This window comes from Brassica napus, chromosome A9 (assembly GCF_020379485.1).
Source record: "Brassica napus cultivar Da-Ae chromosome A9, Da-Ae, whole genome shotgun sequence".
Classification (NCBI taxonomy): domain Eukaryota; kingdom Viridiplantae; phylum Streptophyta; class Magnoliopsida; order Brassicales; family Brassicaceae; genus Brassica; species Brassica napus.
The window spans coordinates 18,045,913-18,067,761 of NC_063442.1; the positions used below are offsets into that span (position 1 = coordinate 18,045,913).

Genomic DNA, 21,849 nt, shown 5'->3' on the forward strand with positions numbered 1-21,849 from the left:
AATTGATTAAAATTAATAATAGTAAGAATTATCCAAAATCTGAAAATATAATTTTAAAAAGAGTAATTTATGTATGTATTGTATTGTTATCTGAAAAAATATTTTAGTAAAAAGTTAAAACATGATTTATATAACTAAATATTAATCAAATAAAATTCTTAAAAAATACTAAATTAAAACGTATAACTAAACTAAAAAATATGAATAAAATGTATAACTAAACTAAAAAATAATAGAAATTCTGAAAAAATAGAAGTTTTGTAATAGAAATTCTTACTTCGCAAATATGAATAAAATGTATAACTAAACTAAAAAATAAAAACAAAATTTTAATTTCTCTGATTAGATTATTGATTAAAATTAATAATATTAAGAATTATCCAAAATCTGAAAATATAATTAAAAAAAGATAATTTATGTATATATTGTGTTGTTATCTGAAAAAGTCTTTTAGTAAAAAGTTAAAAACATGAATATATATAACTAAATATTAATCAAATAAAATGTATAACTAAATTAAAAAATAAAAACGAAATTTAATTTATTTGATTAGATAATTGATTAAAATTAATAATAGTAAGAATTATTCAAAATCTGAAAATATAATTTTAAAAGGAGATAATTTATGTATATATTGTATTGTTATCTGAAAAATCTTTTAGTAAAAAGTTAAAAACATTATTTATATAACTAAATATTAATCAAATAAAATGTATAACTAAATTAGAAAATAAAAACGAAATTTTAATTTATTTGATTAGATAATTGATTAAAATTAATAATAGTAAGAATTATCCAAAAACTCAAAATATAATTTTAAAAAGAGTAATTTATGTATATATTGTATTGTTATCTGAAAAAGTCTTTTAGTAAAAAGTTAAAAACATGATTTATATAATAAATATTAATCAAATAAAATTATTAATTAAATAATTAAAAATAGAATGTTGAATTATCCAAAATCTAAAATATAATTTTTAAAATATATATATATATTGTATTGTTATCTAAAAAAAGTATTTTCGTAAAAAGTTAAAAACATAAATTACATAATTAAATATAAATCAAATAATTTTTTTTAATTATATAATAAAAAATATAATATTAAGTTATTTTAAGATTTATTTTAGTATGATGAATGCAATATACATTCTTTCGAAAGATAAAAATATTTCAATTTATCTTATTATTTTTTTGTTTCCATATATTTAAAATATTAATGCAAACATTTATAAAAAAACAAAATTTGTTTTAATTTAAATATATTCCACTGAAAATAATATAACAACTTTTAAACTGTATACTAAATTGTAATGTATACAATTGACACATCTTTTTGAATACCATGGATCTTCATCAATATATCAATTTATTATCATCATCTTTGCACTTATCTCTTTTAGTGATTTCACTTTCCATTATCATCATGAAATGTTAGATCAAATTCATCATTAGAATAAAAATTATCAAATCAAATAAATGTTGAAAGAATAAAACACACACATTTAATATAAAACAGTTTATAAAAATGTATACCATTGAGACACATTTTGATTAAATTCCACTTCCCACCTCTTTAGTTTTTGATACACCAATCAAAAAATTTAATAAAACACACACATTTGCTTTAACTCCATTGCTAATTTAAAATACTCATAAAATATATATTTAGTAATATATGTTATGTGTGTTTCGTAAAATCTTATAATATAAATGGTCTCCCAAGGAAAATGGTTTTATAAAATTGATGTATAACAAGAATAATCCCCTAGGAGTTTTGATGTCTTAGAATTTAACAAACATACAACCATGAGATCTCTGAGCTGTGTTATCTTAAATCTCTGTAGGAAAACAAATAAACCATATATACATATCTTTTAAATTTATTAATTGTATAATAATTCTGAACGCATACCATGATCCTTAGTCATAATTGTATTAGTAGTTCGATTCTAGAGGAAGTTTTACTGGGGTATAAAGAGTTGTAAGCTCACAGTTGCTTTAGCTTAGCAATTTTGCGGCATATAAATATTTAAAGGAATTTTTTTGAATAAAATACAATATTTTATTGTTTCTTATCAATTTTTTTCCTTTTAAATATTTTTATAGGCTAAATATTATCTTTTGTTAGGTACTTCAATAAATCAAATTTAACAATTGATTTATTTGAAACATTTTCTTACTTCTAATATGATAATTATGACTATTTTAAAACTAGTCAATATATGTTTTATTTCAATTTTATACAAACTGATTATGGTTATATGTTATATAATGTTGTGAATGTTAATTTTTTTTTTGTTTTGGAAAGTTTGTTGACAAAAAAAAATTGTTTTGTTTCGACATGACTCTTTGATAAAAGTTTTTAGAGGGAACCAGATTTTGGTGTGCAACAAAAACAAAGAAAATAGTTAGATTTTATGTACCTCGGGCGGAGAATCAACAGGCGGACAGCTTAGCACGTAGTGCTAGAAAACAACCGTCTTTCGTCGTTCACATGGATGCAGAGTTACCCAATTGGTTTACATAGTCAATATGAGTCTGTAAATGTCTTGCTGTCAAAAAAAAAAAATTTAGATTTTATTTGCATGCAAGAGAAGAATCGGGATGGAGAATAAAATGAGCCATTTCCTTAGAACATTGGCTAGATAATGAGCCAGTGGAGGGAGAAATGAGCATAAAATGTTTTGTTTTCATCATTTATTACCAATCAAAATTTACTATAAAAATCACTTTTATTGAAAAATGTTAAACTAATTCAAAAATGAAAATACTTCATTCAACATTGAACTTTTTATTTCCAAATATTTAAAAGTTTGGGAGAAACATCTTAATCATTATGGAAATGGATAAATTAGTCATAATATCAACATTTACATTCAAAATAAATAAATAATTTAAAATTTATAGTAAATTGTGGTGCGTCCAATTGACACACATTTAAAAGATATATACATTAGGCGATTATAAGACATATTATTAGGTTTATGTTAACTAGAAAAATAAATATAATATAAAATATATATTTTCGTCATAAAATTTTATAGTTATAAATAGATATATATTTAAGATGTTTACTATAATTATTTATATAATATAATCTGTATGTATAGAATTTTATAATATGACTTATTCTGTAAAAATAGTTTTGACTGAATAACATCCCTTCAAAAAAATAAAAATACTTCAATTCACCGTATAAATTTTTTGTTTCCAAATATTTAAAATCTTTACGCAAACATTTCAAATGAATAATGTACAAATATAAGAAATGTTTGATTTTAAATCTAAGTTATTTAAAGATAGTTTGGTTATTACTACATATAAGAATTTAATCTAAAAAATACACACCTTAATAAAAAGATGGAATTAATACATCTATTGTTGGATATTAAAATTAGATGATTTATAATATTAAGTTAAAATTTATATAATTTAATAATTAATATTGAAATAAAAAATTAATAATAAATTTAAAATTGGTTGGGTTTATATTATTCCACACAAGGTGCGGACCATTATCTAGTTTTGAATTACAGTAAAACTTTCATTATTAACTTGATTTTTAATAGAGCTATATTTACCCTTGTTTCTATAATATAATTTGTATTTATAGATATATTAAAATTATAATATATTTTATTCAGTAGAACTGGATTTTTCTGAACAAAATTTTACATTCACTAAAAGTAAAAACAGTAAAAACATTCATCTGTAGATTTTTTTTTCAACCAAACAAAATAAAATGTTGTGGCAAAAAATTTCAATCATTATGGTAAAGAAATAAATCTGTCATATTATCAACATAATTAAAAATAAATAAATATTCAATTGTGAGAGATTCCATTGACACTGATTTAGAATATATATAGTAGACAAAATTAATATGTAGTATTATTTATATAATTACTTAGATGTAATCTATGATTTATCGCCTTAATTATTAGTAAGGTTTTATTTCAAATAATTTTTAAAATTTTATGAAATATGTCGGCATTTATATGTATATTTTGAGATTTTATTTACGATAGCTTAGTTTTTTTATATTTAATTTAGGTTAAATTGTTTATAATTAAAATTTGTTTGATAACATATTTCAAATTGTTCTAGGATTATTTTTTCTTTCTAGCCCTTGATTAACTAATCAAATATTAAAAAATTTAGAACCATTCAAATTAAGTTTGATTTGTAGTATGTTTTGTAATTCGATATAACTTGTATTAAAAAAGATGTGGTAGAAACTATAAATTTATGGAGAACATTTGCCGTAAAAATAAAAATTATCATTTTATTAAAATTTATGATTGGTTACTTTTTGATGTATAAGTTGTAGTATGATTTTTAAATAAAATAACTAAAAATATATAAATATATAAACTATTTAAAAAAACAATAACAAAATAATTTATATTTTATAATAATAAAAAATTTCAGTTTGTAATACATTATTTTCTAAAGAATCATAATCACTAATAATTAAATTTACTCTATTATTATCAATGATAAAGTAAATGAAAACAGACTTTAAGCTTATTTATTTTCACAAGTAAAAAAAAAGAAGGAAAAAAAGAAAACAACCCTTAAGCCGTTAAGCCTTGAAAGTGATATCAGAAAGAAAACTCAATTAAAACTTTAACTCAACTTCCAAAACATGGAGTTTTGCTTGCATTAAATTTTGAGTTAATTTTATAAAAGATTTAACTCAATATTGTAGCACAACTATAATACATGATAAGTCAAACCTAAAATCAAACAAAACAAACTTAATGCATGTTTGGTAGCATTTTCAAATTATCAGTAAATTATACTTAATTCAAACTAAATCAATAATACCACATGTCATGAATCAAAGCCATAATGTTTAGAGGATAGACGATATTTTCCTGCGTTTTAACTCTCCTCCCTTTGCCTCACTTTCATCCGTCTGTCCACGTCCACATCAGATCGCACGACGATCCCGTGCTTCTCTCCTCGCCTACGCTGCTTCTGCTTGCCATCTTTGTGGACTCGGCGAAGATTTTGGTAATAGTGAGAGTCATTGTGGTCACGTTCAAAAATCTTCTGCAAAACATCGTCGTCATCATCATGCCCATGATTATGGTGTTTGTGTCTGTGGTTTACTCTACGACGATGGTGGTGATTATGCGTTTTGACACCATGGCGATGATGGTGATGATGAGGACGACGATGATGATGGCGGTGGTTTAAGGCGTTTTCTCTGGTTTGTTGTAATAATAACCTATGATGATGATCTGAATCAAAATGATCTTCGTACCAGTCGTATAAAGGATCAAAGAGTCCCTTTTGGTGCAAGAGCCAGAGAAGGACACAAGCTGTGAGGTTTTACATATAAAAATAAAACCAAAAGTTAGTTTAAGTTATATATATGACAGCGATTGTTGCGGTTTGAGAACGCTTACTGGTAGGGAAGAGAGTGAGGAGGAGGCCGAACATAACCATCCAGCTCAAGCAAACGTATTGAATGTGGCAGCTGAAGTCGAAGAAACTCGAGCATTTGTTTCTGAACACATTGTTGATTCCTTTTTTCAAGTTATCCCATTCTCAAAGAAAGTCATCAAGAGAATAATTTTAAGAAAAGTGTGTAAAGTTAACCTGCAAGATTCTCCGGTGATGAAATCGACTAAACCATTCACTAGTTTGGTCCATATTAGCCTAATCGATTCAAAGAAACCTTTAGGGAGAGTCTCTGGAATTTGAAACGGATTAGTAACCTGCACGTTTATAGTAAACTTGTCACTCAAGGATCTTACATCGACAGTCATCAAGAACTGAACAAAATTTAGAGAAACAAACCTGAGTTCCATTGTCAAGTACGGTAGCTGTCGTGCTGAATTGACACTCGGCTCTGTCTACTTCGTTGAATTGAGAATCCTTTAGTATAGCTACACCATACAAAGAGAGAAAACAGATAACTATTTACGCAAGCAATCAAGGAAGTGTGTAATAGAAGGGAGATTAGTCAAATAACCTGTGCATATGTATTTTGCAGCCTGATCTTTGGTAGGGTACAGCTTAAAAGATCGAGTTGTAACATCATTTGGTTTTATAATGAAGAATTGCTCCTGAAACAAGTTTGTATCATTCCTTTTAACAATGATTTATAATATTAAGTGAAAGTTAGTTACCTCAACGAAAGCCACACCTTTGGAGCAATCAAACTGCACAGGAGGAAACGAGGATGCAACTATCAAGAAAAATTTCACAGTATCAAAGTAGAAGATAAGGTTAAATTTACACGTAGTACCGTTAAGCTATAAGATGCTTCTACTTCACCGGTGTTCTTGGTTGTGACTGCAGCAACTCCAAATTGTTTTAGTGCCTCGAAAGTCGGTATTGCGATATTTATGATCTTACCAGGGCTCCTACGACCACACAAACGTTACTTTACTTTATACTTGATAATCAGATTATAAGAAAAAGAAGCTGAATACTTTTTATAATATTACTTTTGGAAAACATATTCAATATCATCAGCTCTTAGCTCGATCATTAGATTTGTGTTGAGCGTTTCCGTGACTCCTATCGAGAACGACTGAGGCCCTGCGTTCTGTATCATCATGTACATAAGCTTTTGATAAGCCAACAACAAATTTTATTATTAATTTAGAAACTATGAAAAGCTGAAAACTTAACTGGATGTTGATTGATCCTCTCAAATCTTCCTTCCAGTCCATACAAAGGAAATTGGTGGCGGCTTATCCGGTTCACATCTGCCTGAAACAAACTTGTTATCGGCGCAACAATGACCAAATAAGGTATTACATAAAACTATCTTATATATTAAAACAGAAGTCACAACCTTGATTCACGTGTGATTTTTTTAAAAATGGACCTAATGGACCTATTCATAGAAATTCATACTATATTTTAATTCAGACTAATAATAAATATAATTTTTAAAATATTTTAATCATAGTATCTTTTGATATCTTTTCATTTTAAATATAAATATATTTATTTTAAAATTCTAACAAATCTGTTTAAAAAGATTTTTACAAGATCTTCATTTTCGAAATTATATTTAAATATTTTTACTAATTCCGAAATTAGTTTAAAATATTATTATACATTAATATATTCAGTTATATAAAATGAAAAATAAAAAATCTATAATATTTTAGTTATTATATAATCATAATCAATCATATTAAACTAAAATTATTATATTGAGCTAAATATAATAAAATTGTATTAAATTTATATATTTATATATATTATTTTCGTAATTATAAAATATTTATGTTCAAAAATAAAATCTAACATGTTGGTAAGATGGGTTAACATTATCAAACTATATAATACATGTATAAAAATTAACATGTATTTTTTTAAAGTTAATAATATAAAATCTTTGTAACTACTTTAATCATAATATATTTTCATTTTAAATATAATATATATTATATTTTAAAAATTCTAATAAATCTGTGTTATATTTAAACAATAACTTAATGTATTTTAAGTTATCGTTTAGAAATGAAAATAAATAAATTATATCCTATTTTGTCTACTTTTATAGTTATGATTGTTAAAATATAATTATTATACTAAAATAAATATGATAAAATTATATTCAATTGATAAATTTATAAATTTTATTTTCATAAATATAAACTATTTATTTAAAATATAATATGATGATAGAACGGCTTAAAATTAACAAACTATATAATACATGTCTAAAAATTAACATATCTTACACTTTTATACATATAATAAAAAATTATCTAAAATAAATAAGCATAAAAATATTGGTAAAAAGAAATCCAGTTTTGAAATACGGGTCAGAATTTAGCATAAATTAAATACAAAATATTTTTTAAATATATTTTCTCATAAATATATTAATTTGCTTAATAACTAAATGCAAATACAATAAGATAAATATATAATAAGAAGTGGCAAATACATAAAGTTTAAACAATTAATTAATTAATTATAACATGTAAATTATAAAATTATTGTATTTGAAATAGTTATATAAATATTTAAGTATATGATTAACATTAAAAAATATATACCACTTATGTTCTAAAACAATAATTTATGTATAGAAAAGTGAAAACAAACACCCGTGCGGTTGCACGGGTCAAAATCTAGTAACTTATTAATAGGACTGGTCCTGAGATTTAAGAGGATATAAACATTTTAGTGTAAATCTTAATAGTTTGATAATTTAACAATCATATGATTTATGTATATTAGCTCAGTGACAATGTTTCATTGGACTATGTTTGGTCTTGTTTATTAAGTACTGACCTCGTGGAAGTTCCATAGTTGATTATGCAAGCAACTCCAATATGGTGCATAACAGAAGTTTGGTTGGTTGTTATAAGCTTCATAGCCAACACCGATCTTGTCACACTCTATGCCATCCAATGTAAATCTCACTCTCTCAAGCAGCATCCACATTGAGTAGTTTCCACCTAAGTTCCCTGGCTGTCCCTCTGCCGCCACCTATTCAAAATATTCTTCTAGCATTTTTGTAATACGGCTCATTCAAGTTAAAAGATTTCAAATGGATATAGAGATATTCATACCTCTCTTGGGATTACAAGATAGAAGTTCTCAAAAGAAGGAATATTTGTGTAACCAGCAAAGTCTCCTATGAGATTAACCTTGAGGAAGTTATCATTTGCAGTAGCTGTTCTATTTTCAGGACCAATGATCACTTCCTGCCAATTAAAGAAGAATCATAAAAGACAGAAAAACTCCGGAACAAAGCTAAGCTTGAAGCAATAATGAAGTAGACATACTGAAACTCTAGTTCCTGTCTTCAACTCAATACGCACGCTAAACCCTAGAGACCGTTGTCCAATGCTGAAAACGTGGTACCTACAGGCGAGAGATCAAACAAATGGCCAAACTTCAAGAAGCCTGAAAACAAGCTTTAGAGTAAATCCACATTTAGTGAGGATCTGTACCAGTCACCAGGGAAACGAAGGCAATGCGCAGTGTTTGCTTTCCCTTTTATCAACTTCTCAACTGATAAAAGTCAAGTGAAGAAAATGAGAGTTGTAAATTATTCTTCACAACATACAAATAAGACGCTTCCTCTAAGCTTAAATCCAATGAACCATTAACACTCGCACACAAATTTTAAACAACTAATATCATACGTTTTATGGTTCCAAAATAGTAAAAAAAACTAAAATAAAAATTTATACTAAAATGTTTATAGTACCCAAATTTTATTAACTGCGCGCCCCTGCATACAATCTCTGGAGATTGAATGTTAAACCAAAGAGATTGAAAATGTTAAGACAAAGAAACACGTACATATGTCTCCACAAGATGAAGGAACTCTTGTTTGTGGTCCACATGGACAACAGACAGGCTGAGTCTGCACCAGAACGTTACCTTTGTCATCACGCAACCTGTTCCGATAAGTATTTACCGTTAAAGCTAAACAACAAAGAACTATATATATCGTAAAGAAAGATATTTGCCTCTCGCATATTCCAACGATATCTGGTCCAGCATCTGGCTCACACTTTCGAGTGGTAACGTGAAACTCTTGAGGTTTATAAGGCACATCCTGAACCAAGATTAGAGACTGATTCATGATGATAATCAACTTTAAACCAAACCCATTTAAGCCAGTACTAAAACATAACTTCATACGTACCCTAATGTAAGTTAGGTCATAGAGAGCATATGCTGCTGATTTGTTCACTGTGATAACCGGTGGGATACGTACGGTTTTCATGTTGCTACTCGAATTATCTTCCACTTCGACGATCTCGGCTACAATCGAAGCCTCTCCTCCGCTCTTTTTAGTCGTCACGAAAAAAAACATAACGTGATGAGCAAAAAAAATCATATGATATAACGCACAAATATAACAAGGCTTACGGATCCACTGGGGACAGCGAGATTCAAGACGATTTTAGTTGAGCAGTTGAGGTTTCCTGAATCGTTTGTCTTCTCACACTTTTCTAGCTTTGATTTAGACAAGATTTGGACTCCGTCCACTTTGTTGAATACAACGAGGAAAGCTGCGGCGATTATAAGAGCCATTAACATCGCGTGATCCATCTCTCTTTCTTAATCGGACACGCTAAAGGAGAAGAAATGGTGGTTTGTTTTGAGAAACTGCTATGTTTCTTCTCTTAATATTTTTCCAACGGTTGATTTGGTTTTCTAATTTCTGTATTGGTAGAGTTGGAGTTGGTTTATAAGTAAACCAAATTAAACCAATGCAATAACGTTGAATCAGAAGAAACAAAAATCATTATCAAAAAGAATAATCTTGTAAGAGCATCTCTGTTCATACTTCATAATTCACGGAGTTTGGAACAAAACATGTTCCAATCATACTCCATTTTCCATTTCTTAATGGAGCGTTTACTCTATAAATGAAACAATCATTTTATTTTTTGTTCATTATTTCAGTTTTCATTCTAAAATAGAATATGGTTGGAACAAATTCAATTTCATTATAAAGTTATTCTATTTTGGAGGAAAATAGATTTTTCATTAGAAATGCTCTAATACATGGATGCCAAACTTTATTTTTCACTCCAAAATAGAATTGAGTTTATTCTAACCGTACTCCACAAATTGAGTGGAAAATAGAATAATGAACTAAAAATAAAATGATTATTCCATAGAATAAATCCATATTTATTTAATTATAGAGCAGAAAATGGAGTAGACTTAGAGATTTTTTTATTTAAATTATATTTTGAAATAAATTATAAATTATGGAATGGGGTTAAGTGGAGGTCCTAGGTTTAAAGTACCTACAAAAATGTTGATCACTGGTTCCTTATCAAGTCTATTGAAAAACAAGAAAAATTCATTGACTTAGTAAAAGAAAAAGAAGAACATATTTGGCTGGAAACCTCCTCCTATCTCATGGCTCAAATGTGATATTGGCTGCGCATGGGATAAGATCAGAATGCAAAGTGGAATTTCTTGGATTCTTCGTAACAGAGAGGGTAAAGTTATTCTCCATGGAAGAAGATCATTCACCAACATCCAGAGCAAACAAGATGCTTCTCTAGAAAGTTAGAAGTGGGCTATTGAATGTCTTTTTTCTTTTTCTGTCACAAAGGGCTATTGAATGTCTAAAAACACTTCATTTCAACTCTATCATCTTTGCAAGTGAAGATCTCGATTTGATTGGAGCTATTTCTAAACCTCATGTTTGGCCTTCTCTTAAGTTCTTTTTACCACTTTTGAACGATTTCCCAGATTGGAAAGCGCATTTCAACTCTCGTCACAACATCAAAGCAGCTATGCTTATTTCTGAAAGTGTGATTAAGGAGGATCTCCTGCAATCTTATATTGCTAGAGGACATCCTTGTTGGCTTAGTAATCTTTTTTTTTTAAGTCAAAATCCTCCTCTATGTCTTTGCTTGAAATTGATCCTTGTAGAACACTCCATGGATATATTTCTATAAAATTCTAGTGTTTAAAAAAAAGGTCAATTTAGGTGAATAACCAAAACAGAGAAGATAATTAGGTGATCATGCATTATTTTTATATATTTGCAAAACCATGTATAGAGAGGTGGTGATTTTACGGTTCTGTCCAAAATTGATCACCGTTTGAACCTAGCTTAAATTTCTTTTTTTTTTCTTAAAGAAAAAATAAAATTGCATTAATTATCAATCCCAAAAAGCATAGGAACAGTTACAACCACGGCAAAACAACAACGTTAGGTTACAGAAAACAAGCAGAAAACATATATACCTAATCTAAGCAAAACAGAGAGAGAGGTTGAAGGTGAGAAGACAAGGGGAACGAGCTCCTCCGGTGAACACCGACGGCGGACTTATCCGATTCCGAAGTATCTCTGGCGGGGTGTTCATGCCCTACACAGATCCACCAATGAAACCTTCAAATCTGCCATCCACGGAGTTGTCCCGTGGCTCCAATTCGCCGGATACAAACGAACCGACTCCACGAACCCTCACCGCCGCAAAGAGGTTGAAATCTCACGCTGCTCAAGTTCCGAACCACCACGTATTCCCTTCCACCAAGGCGCTGAGAGATGAAACCCGATCTGATGGAGAAGAAGCACAGGGAACCGCCATCCCTTATGAGCCCTCCGCCGTCTCCCGAAACTAGTAAGAACAGCCACATAAGATTTCGAGCAGTGTTGAAATGGTAGTAGCAGTAAGGGAAGTATGTTCCATAGATTCCGACATATCTTCTCCTCTAACTTCTTAACTTCAGATTCTCATCACTGCACCACGCTTGACGTCACACCACCATTTCTCCTTCCCGTTTCATCATTATTTTCTCAGATCTATAAATAAAACAAAAAAATCAATTACAAATATCATAACAAGAGGAAGAGAAAGAGAGTCTGTAATAAGAGGAAGGGAGACGATATATTGACCATAAACAAACAAAGGTTTGAGCATTGAAACTGATGTTGAACCAGATCAGATATTAACCCTAAAAAAAGATTCAGAAAAGATTCAAAACAGAGGGAGGGGGAGGAGCAGAGGGAGAGAGAAAAACCAGATTTGCTTAGCTCTGATACCACCGTCGCCTCAGAGACACGTTGCCTCTTCCTCTGCCATCTCCAGCTCTGGTTAGCCATGGAATTCAAATTTATTTAGATCTGAGTTTTTTCTTAAATAAACAGAGAACAAGAAGAGATGAAACACCAAGATGAAATATATAAGATTCGAAAAACAAGAAGAGGAAATCATGTAAAATCTGAGATTGAAAACTAATTGAGAGAATGTTAGGAAGATGAAAGAACGAGTGATAGAAAGATAAACATTAAACAGATGAAAACTCTTGTTTGCTGCAAAACGTCTTTTCAGAATTAATGCCCAAACGTGTTTGTGTTAGACTATTCTCTTTCTATGAGTGTGACTGAATAGTCATTTTGGAGTAAATATTCTAGAGTAAAATTGTTTTACTCTATTTCTTGCTTAATATTTACCAATCAGGTTGAAAAGTATCTTAGCTGAATATAGCTGAAAGTGGTGGAAATTATTTCACTAGATTATGGCAGCAACAAGGCTATACTCATCTTCACTTTGGTGTAGTACGAATTGGGTTAACCTTACATGCGAGAAAAGGTTTACCTGTCATTGCTCGTATAGCTTTAATCGACTCTCGATTAAAGTCCTACCAGCAAGCGTGCATTGGAACGGTTCAGACAACATTAAACGCAGGAACAGTATTTATAACACTGTTTCCAAACTTTAATGTTTCTTTACAAGACCCAAATCTCTTAAAGACGCTTAAAGTTCAACTTCAACTGATCGGAGCACCTATGCAAGAAAAAAGTGTAGCAGCTACCTTGCATCATCAAATAGTCTACCGAATTCAAGACCGCACCGTCATTGTTCCAACAAGCGATGCTTCGTATATTCAAGCCTTTACTTCATACGGCCTTAATTTATATTGATGACATACTGCTGTTCTCGTCTACCGAAAACGAGCACATTCAGCTTCTTCAGCAATTCCAAACCATTGTCATTCAATATGGAATCATGCTTTCGGCCCGAAAAATGGTCATAGCCCAGCCCAAAATCGACTTCCTTGGAATGCAAATCACAAATGGCAACTTTACGCCTCAGGCCCATCTAGCTACAACGCTCTTAGATTTTCCCGACGAAAATCTCACAAAACGACAAGTCCAACAATTCCTCGGTGTAATCAATTATGTTAGCGACTTTATACCGCAACTTTCGCAGCTGACAAGACCCCTACAGAAAATGCTAACGAAGAATCCACCACAATGGACAAACCGACAAACTGAAGCTGTCAGAAGCCTAAAAATAGAGGTGCAGAAGCTACCGCCTCTAAAGATTCCTTCCACTGGAACACGCATTTTACAGACTGACGCGAGTGACAATATTGGGGAGCCATTTTATTTGAAGAAATAAATGGAAAACGTCAAATCTGTGGATATAAAAGTGGACGCTTTAAAGATTCCGAGATGCATTATCACTCTACTTTCAAAGAAATACTGGCTGTCAAAAAGGCCATCGAGAAGTTCGAGTTCCATCTGATAGGACACCGATTTCGCATCGAAATGGACATGTCATCTTTTCCGAAGATGTTACAATTCAAGCAGAAGATGGTCCCACATCAGCAATTATTACGATGGAGCGAATGGTTCTCAAAGTACGATTTCGAATCCGTCTATTTAAAGGGCTCAAAGAATACTCTCGCAGATATGCTCAGCAGGAGTCTAGTAAAAGAAATACAAATAATGGAGAGCTCTTCCACAAAAAGCTACTATGACTTCGCCTCAAACATACCCGAAGATGCTCATTTGCTTATCGACAAAGAAACCCTACAGGAGCACCTCCGCAACAAGATTTTTGCCTATCAATCCATCATCATGTCAAGATACGGATCCCATAATCATCTTATTTCACCCATGGGAATTCACCCGGACTACCCGTTCGCTCATCTCTACAGAATAGAAAACGCTTACTTACCAGAAGAAGTTCTCTGTTTTCTCTGGTACATCTGCTCGATCTACACTATTGGCATAACCTTTGATATTCAATGGTTATATCAGTATATCAACATGCAACTCACCACCTCTCAACGAGGTCACAGGGAATGTCTTGCGACATTTCTGACCTGGTTCGCGCCATTATCTGCCTGGAACGGTAAGTTAAGGAAATCAGCAAAAGCAACAGGCTTATCATTTAAGAAGTTAAAAAGTCAAGGCGGTCTCAACCCTTTCTTCAACCCTCACACGATATACTTCTTCCATCGCCCTGTTCAAGTCAACAAAAAACCTGGCAAAGTCCACGCACTGCCTACTCTCATTCACCACAACGACTACCAACGAGGAGTCAGACCAGATTTCAACCTCAACGACAACAAGCCATTTGAAGACTTTCAAACTCATGCGTTCCGCCTCAATAGTGCCACACAATCATTTCCCATTCCCTTCGTCCCGAACTGGTTCTATTACCCAATAGACTACCAAATGAGTCTCGATGAAGATCTGCAATTCTACTTGGATAAGAGTGACGAACCACAAGTGGTTAAACGTGCGCAGAAGAAAGAGAAACGTAACTCTGAGTCCCAAGAATGCCCGCCAGAATACTTTCAAGACGCCCAGCTCCCAGACGACTCTATGAACATCGATGAAGTTGGAAGAATGTTCAACATTGATATCAACGACGACTCACAGCAGCCTCAGGAGAAAGAGCCAGAGAATGTGTACGAATACCCAGGAGATGTGTTCGAATGTCCAGATGATCACTACGGATGTTGTGAGAAACACATCATCGAGTTCGAAATGGACCACTAAGCAAGTCGTCTGCAATGTTTAATTATGTAAGATAAGTGTGTTTTATTATGTAAAATAAGTATAATGAATAATGATGTAAGCGATGATGTAATCGCTACTAAAGTGTGATGTAAGCGATGATGTAATCGCTACTAAAGTGTGATATAAGCGATGATTTAATCGCTGAAGTAAGCGCTTATGTCAGCGCCCTAGCTTGTACTATAAATATGTGTGTACCCCCTTTGTGAAATATCATCTAATAATTTCATAAAAAACCTCTCTCTATATTTTCTCTCTCCAATGTTCTTCTAAATTCCCAAGTTTTCCAGAACTTATCTCATCTTTGATAAGCTTTGATTTCTATCTTCAATCGCAAGTCCCGATTCTGTCCATTGCATTAATTAAAGCATAAGCGGTTCTGTCAATACGACACTGTCAACACGATCTTCGTGGGGAGGTATTTTCCTAACAGTGGTTGAGCTAGGCTAGAGTAGTGCCCAGATTGCTCCCAATACTTGGAAATTACCATACCCTCGTTTGTCAATAAGATTTTGTCAACACGACGAACCATTATGCCATTATGCCAAAGCGTTAAACGGTTCGTCGTGTTGACAAAATCTTATTGACAAACGAGGGTATGGTAATTTCCAAGTATTGGGAGCAATCTGGGCACTACTCTAGCCTAGCTCAACCACTGTTAGGAAAATACCTCCCCACGAAGATCGTGTTGACAGTGTCGTATTGACAGAACCGCTTATGCTTTAATTAATGCAATGGACAGAATCGGGACTTGCGATTGAAGATAGAAATCAAAGCTTATAAAAGATGAGATAAGTTCTGGAAAACTTGGGAATTTAGAAGAACATTGGAGAGAGAAAATATAGAGAGAGGTTTTTTATGAAATTATTAGATGATATTTCACAAAGGGGGTACACACATATTTATAGTACAAGCTAGGGCGCTGACATAAGCGCTTACTTCAGCGATTACATCATCGCTTACATCACACTTTAGTAGCGATTACATCATCGCTTACATCACACTTTAGTAGCGATTACATCATCGCTTACATCATTATTCATTATACTTATTTTACATAATAAAACACACTTATCTTACATAATTAAACATTGCAGACGACTTGCTTAGTGGTCCATTTCGAACTCGATGATGTGTTTCTCACAACATCCGTAGTGATCATCTGGACATTCGAACACATCTCCTGGGTATTCGTACACATTCTCTGGCTCTTTCTCCTGAGGCTGCTGTGAGTCGTCGTTGATATCAATGTTGAACATTCTTCCAACGTCATCGATGTTCATAGAGTCGTCTGGGAGCTGGGCGTCTTGAAAGTATTCTGGCGGGCATTCTTGGGACTCAGAGTTACGTTTCTCTTTCTTCTGCGCACGTTTAACCACTTGTGGTTCGTCACTCTTATCCAAGTAGAATTGCAGATCTTCATCGAGACTCATTTGGTAGTCTATTGGGTAATAGAACCAGTTCGGGACGAAGGGAATGGGAAATGATTGTGTGGCACTATTGAGGCGGAACGCATGAGTTTGAAAGTCTTCAAATGGCTTGTTGTCGTTGAGGTTGAAATCTGGTCTGACTCCTCGTTGGTAATCGTTGTGGTGAATGAGAGTAGGCAGTGCGTGGACTTTGCCGGTTTTTTTGTTGACTTGAACAAGGCGATGGAAGAAGTATATCGTGTGAGGGTTGAAGAAAGGGTTGAGACCGCCTTGACTTTTTAACTTCTTAAATGATAAGCCTGTTGCTTTCGCTGATTTCCTTAACTTACCGTTCCAGGCAGATAATGGCGCGAACCAGGTCAGAAATGTCGCAAGACATTCCGTGTGACCTCGTTGAGAGGTGGTGAGTTGCATGTTGATATACTGATATAACCATTGAATATCAAAGGTTATGCCAATAGTGTAGATCGAGCAGAGGTACCAGAGAAAACAGAGAACTTCTTCTGGTAAGTAAGCGTTTTCGATTCTGTAGAGATGAGCGAACGGGTAGTCCGGGTGAATTCCCATGGGTGAAATAAGATGATTATGGGATCCGTATCTTGACATTATGATGGATTGATAGGCAAAAATCTTGTTGCGGAGGTGCTCCTGTAGGGTTTCTTTGTCGATAAGCAAATGAGCATCTTCGGGTATGTTTGAGGCGAAGTCATAGTAGCTTTCTGTGGAAGAGCTCTCCATTATTTGTATTTCTTTTACTAGACTCCTGCTGAGCATATCTGCGAGAGTATTCTTTGAGCCCTTTAAATAGACGGATTCGAAATCGTACTTTGAGAACCATTCGCTCCATCGTAATAATTGCTGATGTGGGACCATCTTCTGCTTGAATTGTAACATCTTCGGAAAAGATGACATGTCCATTTCGATGCGAAATCGGTGTCCTATCAGATGGAACTCGAACTTCTCGATGGCCTTTTTGACAGCCAGTATTTCTTTGAAAGTAGAGTGATAATGCATCTCGGAATCTTTAAAGCGTCCACTTTTATATCCACAGATTTGACGTTTTCCATTTATTTCTTCAAATAAAATGGCTCCCCAATATTTGTCACTCGCGTCAGTCTGTAAAATGCATGTTCCAGTGGAAGGAATCTTTAGAGGCGGTAGCTTCTGCACCTCTATTTTTAGGCTTCTGACAGCTTCAGTTTGTCGGTTTGTCCATTGTGGTGGATTCTTCGTTAGCATTTTCTGTAGGGGTCTTGTCAGCTGCGAAAGTTGCGGTATAAAGTCGCTAACATAATTGATTACACCGAGGAATTGTTGGACTTGTCGTTTTGTGAGATTTTCGTCGGGAAAATCTAAGAGCGTTGTAGCTAGATGGGCCTGAGGCGTAAAGTTGCCATCTGTGATTTGCATTCCAAGGAAGTCGATTTTGGGCTGGGCTATGACCATTTTTCGGGCCGAAAGCATGATTCCATATTGAATGACAATGGTTTGGAATTGCTGAAGAAGCTGAATGTGCTCGTTTTCGGTAGACGAGAACAGCAGTATGTCATCAATATAAATTAAGGCCGTATGAAGTAAAGGCTTGAATATACGAAGCATCGCTTGTTGGAACAATGACGATGCGGTCTTGAGTCCGAAAGGTAAGACGTTCCACTGCAGATGACGATTAGGAAGACAGAACGCAGTTTTGTATCTTTCTTCAGGATGAACGCCAAGTTGCCAGAATCCTGACTTAAGATCAAATTTTGAGAAAATAGTTGCCCCTTGAAGATGTTGAAGAAGCGCCATTTTGTTTGGTAGTGGAAATTTGATGTCTTGTAGATACTGATTTAGTGGTTTGTAGTCGATGACTAGTCTTAGCTTCCCTCTTGCTTGTTCTGCACGATTGTTAACGTAAAAGGCTTTGCATGCCCATGGCGAGTTGGTTGCAGAGACTACTCCTTGTTGTACTAGCTGGTCGCATTCTTCATTAGCTTGTTGCAGTAGGGTTGGTGGCATTCCTGCATGACTCGCTTTAGTCGGAGTTGTTTGTATGTTTTCTTTGAATGACAAAGAAAAAAAGAACTCCGAATTTAACCACAGCGGGTTATTGCATTTCTGTATGAATTCTGTATGAGAATCTGCACAAGAAATCTCCGTCAACTTCTCCTTGATCTTTATAAATTCTTGAGAAATTAATCCTTCAATTGCGAAAAGTCGCGAAATTGACGTGAACGCTTTGAAGAGACTTTTCCATTTTAATCCGTGCGGTTCGATAGAGATATCGAATTTTTTCTTGAAGGCATAATATGAATCCCATCCCAGTATTAGATCTTTCCCAGGTGCCGTAGAGCCAAGGACTTCTGTAGTAATATGACAACCGGGGAAAAGCTCGATTCTGATAGGTTTGGACTTGAGCTTTATTGTCAATGAACCTGAATTAGCGACTCGAAATTCTTGCTGGTGAGGTAGCCACATCGACGGAGAAAGAATCTTGGGATTAATGATCGTTGTGTGGGCTCCGGTGTCTATGAATGCAATGGCGCGAACCGGGTCTTCTTGACCAGATGGGTCTAAAATCATCACTGGTAGATGAGGAGTTTGTATGTCGTCATGTCGCGGTATTTTTGTAATTTTGAAGCAGCAATCATTTTCTTCTTCGGCAGATGAATCAGAAGAGTTGTCATAATCTGAGTAACCACAAATAGCATCGTTGTCGTCACTATCATAAGATAGAACCGATTCTAAATCGTGGCCTTCTAGATCAATATCTGGTGCTATTTCAGATATTGAATTGATTAAGTACTGCTTCTTTTTAGCTGACTTGTTCGGACAGTTTTTTGCAAAATGACCTTCCTTTCGACATAGAAAGCATTTTGTCGATTTTCTTAAGCCTCGTTTCTTCCGAAAGAATCTCTTGCGCCTGAATCTGTCGGGGCGCCTAGAGAATCGTTTTTTGAATCTTCGATGTTTTTCTTGTGGGTCGCACGAACAAGATTTCTTGGACTTAGAACACTTGATTGATAGATCCGGTCGGGAGCATATCTTCGAAAGTTGCTTTGATCTATCCATAAACTCTGTCCAGAATTCTTTTTGTTTGCAGAGTTTATCCAACGTTCTGAAGACATATTGCTGTATTTGTCCAATGGAAATGTCTTCTACTGTTTGACCTTGATCTCTGATGTATAGCTTAGTCTGTTGACTAAGATAATCGTCGATGGAGGAGAGGTATACGTGCTTCAGGCTTGGATTGTTAAGGCCATTTAGAGCGTAGTATCTTTTTGTCTGTCTTTCAAAGTGTTTTGAAAGATCTTTCTTTCTTAACGAACAACACTTTGCTGAGAAGAATTCTTCTTGTAGTTGCTCTTTCTGGTGTGTGGGTGTACCAATGAATTCTCTATGGATTTCTCCAAGAAGCAACGGTATTGTTGTTTGATATACTTGCTGCTGTCTATATTCGCCAAGTGAATTCCACCATTCTTTAAGGGCTCCCGATAGTCTTGCTGTGAATTGCTGGATCACCAATTGCATAGGGGATGTGATAGCTTCAGCATTCATCCACGCATGAAACTCGTCGAGACGATCATTCCACTTTTCAAATGGTATATCATCAAAAGTGAACACCATAATTTTTGAAGAAAATTGCTTTGTTGGAATCTCTTGATTTGGAGGTTGATTTGGAGGCGCATAGTTCATCTCTTCGTCGCTGGAATAGACTTCATTGATATCGGGCTCTTTCTTTGGAGTACTTGACCCTTCTCCAATTGCAAATTGTCTTGGTAGGGAACTATCATTTGATTCGATTTCATAGTCACTGGAATTTGTGTCCAAATAGTGACTAATTTTTGTAATCTGTCTGGAAGACAAGGGTTGTTGATCCTTTTGAACAGGCAGTTCCGGAATTTCACTAAGGTTGTTGGGCAGATTGGCCATTGAAAATTCGATTATTCCAATGTCCTTTTCTTTCTTTTTGCTGTCTTCTACTGATTCATGACTGGAGGAAGACGTAAGAGTCGGTTTCTTACTAGGGTTGACCTGGAATTCCGATTCTTTTGAGCGTCGAGGCGTGGATCGAGCCGTCTTGGTATGATAGTTGGTTGAAGTCGAACCATAGCGAGATGTAAAGACTTCATCAGAGGATAGAAAGCTCGAAACTGGGGATCTTGTTTTTTGGGTTTGTTGACCAAAAAGGAAGCCAGGTGAGTAGGATCCTTGGTACATCGGTATGCTTGAAGGTGTGCCGCCAAGGGGATCAAAGTACGCATTAGCTTGCTGGTTTTGAACCATGCTTTCTAGGCATCTTTGGAGATCTCGTAACTGATATTTAAGACTAGTTGTCTCTGCTTCTTTGTTGCGAAATTGAGTTGTGTTTGCCATCATTTGTTTTGCCATGGTCATCATTTCTTGATGGAGACTGCCTAGTCGTCCGTGTATATCAGTGATCGATTTTTAGAGGCTGAGTAATCTGCTATTGTATTCTTCCGCCAATTGATCAACCTTATGATTTATGGTCGATAAGAGTTGATTTTGTGCAAGTGAATTTTATGTTTGCCAGTTGAGAACTTTCTCCGCTTGACTTAACTGGCTAGGACCAGAAGAGTCTACGGTATGAGAAAGAATTTTTGGGCAATGTGCAACATTGTTCTTTAAAAATTCTTCTTGTGGCGGGAAATCCTTGAGGTTGATCATCATGATCTGCTGCCTTGGTTCTTCTTTCTCTTCAGAGTATTGAACTATAAAGTCATACTTTCCTTCACCAAGTGGACCAACAGAAGTGTCTCCTTCGAGATATCTTTTGTAGAGTGGGTCCTTCTTTTTTCTTCGACGTATGCGAATATTTCACTAGCTTTGAGTGGAGTAAACATGGTGAAAATTATTTCACTAGCTTTGAGTGGAGTAAACATTTACTCTCGTTTCCTCTTTTTCTGTTCATTCTCTTTCTTCCATGTTTTGTTTCTCTTAATTACGCTGACAATTTACCAATCACACCTTATATGTGACCGGCTACATAGGGACAATGTCGCCATTATGAAAAATTGAACAGTATGATGTCTATCCACCTAATTAAATAAGTTTTCATAGTTATCTACTGCAATTTCCCTAAAAAAAAGGAATGGTTAAGTGACTATTTCCTCAAACAAAACGGAA

The 21,849-nt window shown here is 33.6% G+C and overlaps 1 protein-coding gene across 1 annotated transcript; it reads right to left on the reverse strand.

Moving 5' to 3' along the window:
• Positions 1–2,606: 2,606 nt before the first annotated feature.
• On the reverse strand, positions 2,607–10,117 carry LOC106422296 (protein HAPLESS 2-like). The gene is made up of 16 exons (XM_048740828.1): positions 9,877–10,117; positions 9,650–9,793; positions 9,301–9,559; positions 8,946–9,006; positions 8,778–8,856; positions 8,562–8,696; positions 8,281–8,478; positions 6,655–6,735; positions 6,468–6,568; positions 6,266–6,383; positions 6,147–6,179; positions 5,990–6,083; positions 5,815–5,903; positions 5,614–5,732; positions 5,421–5,521; positions 2,607–5,333 (listed from the first exon to the last, which is right to left on the reverse strand). Exons 1-16 carry the CDS (start codon positions 10,057–10,059, stop codon positions 4,891–4,893), a joined length of 2,238 nt encoding a protein of 745 aa, XP_048596785.1. The 5' UTR covers positions 10,060–10,117; the 3' UTR covers positions 2,607–4,890.
• Between the last annotated feature and the right edge of the window lie 11,732 nt (positions 10,118–21,849).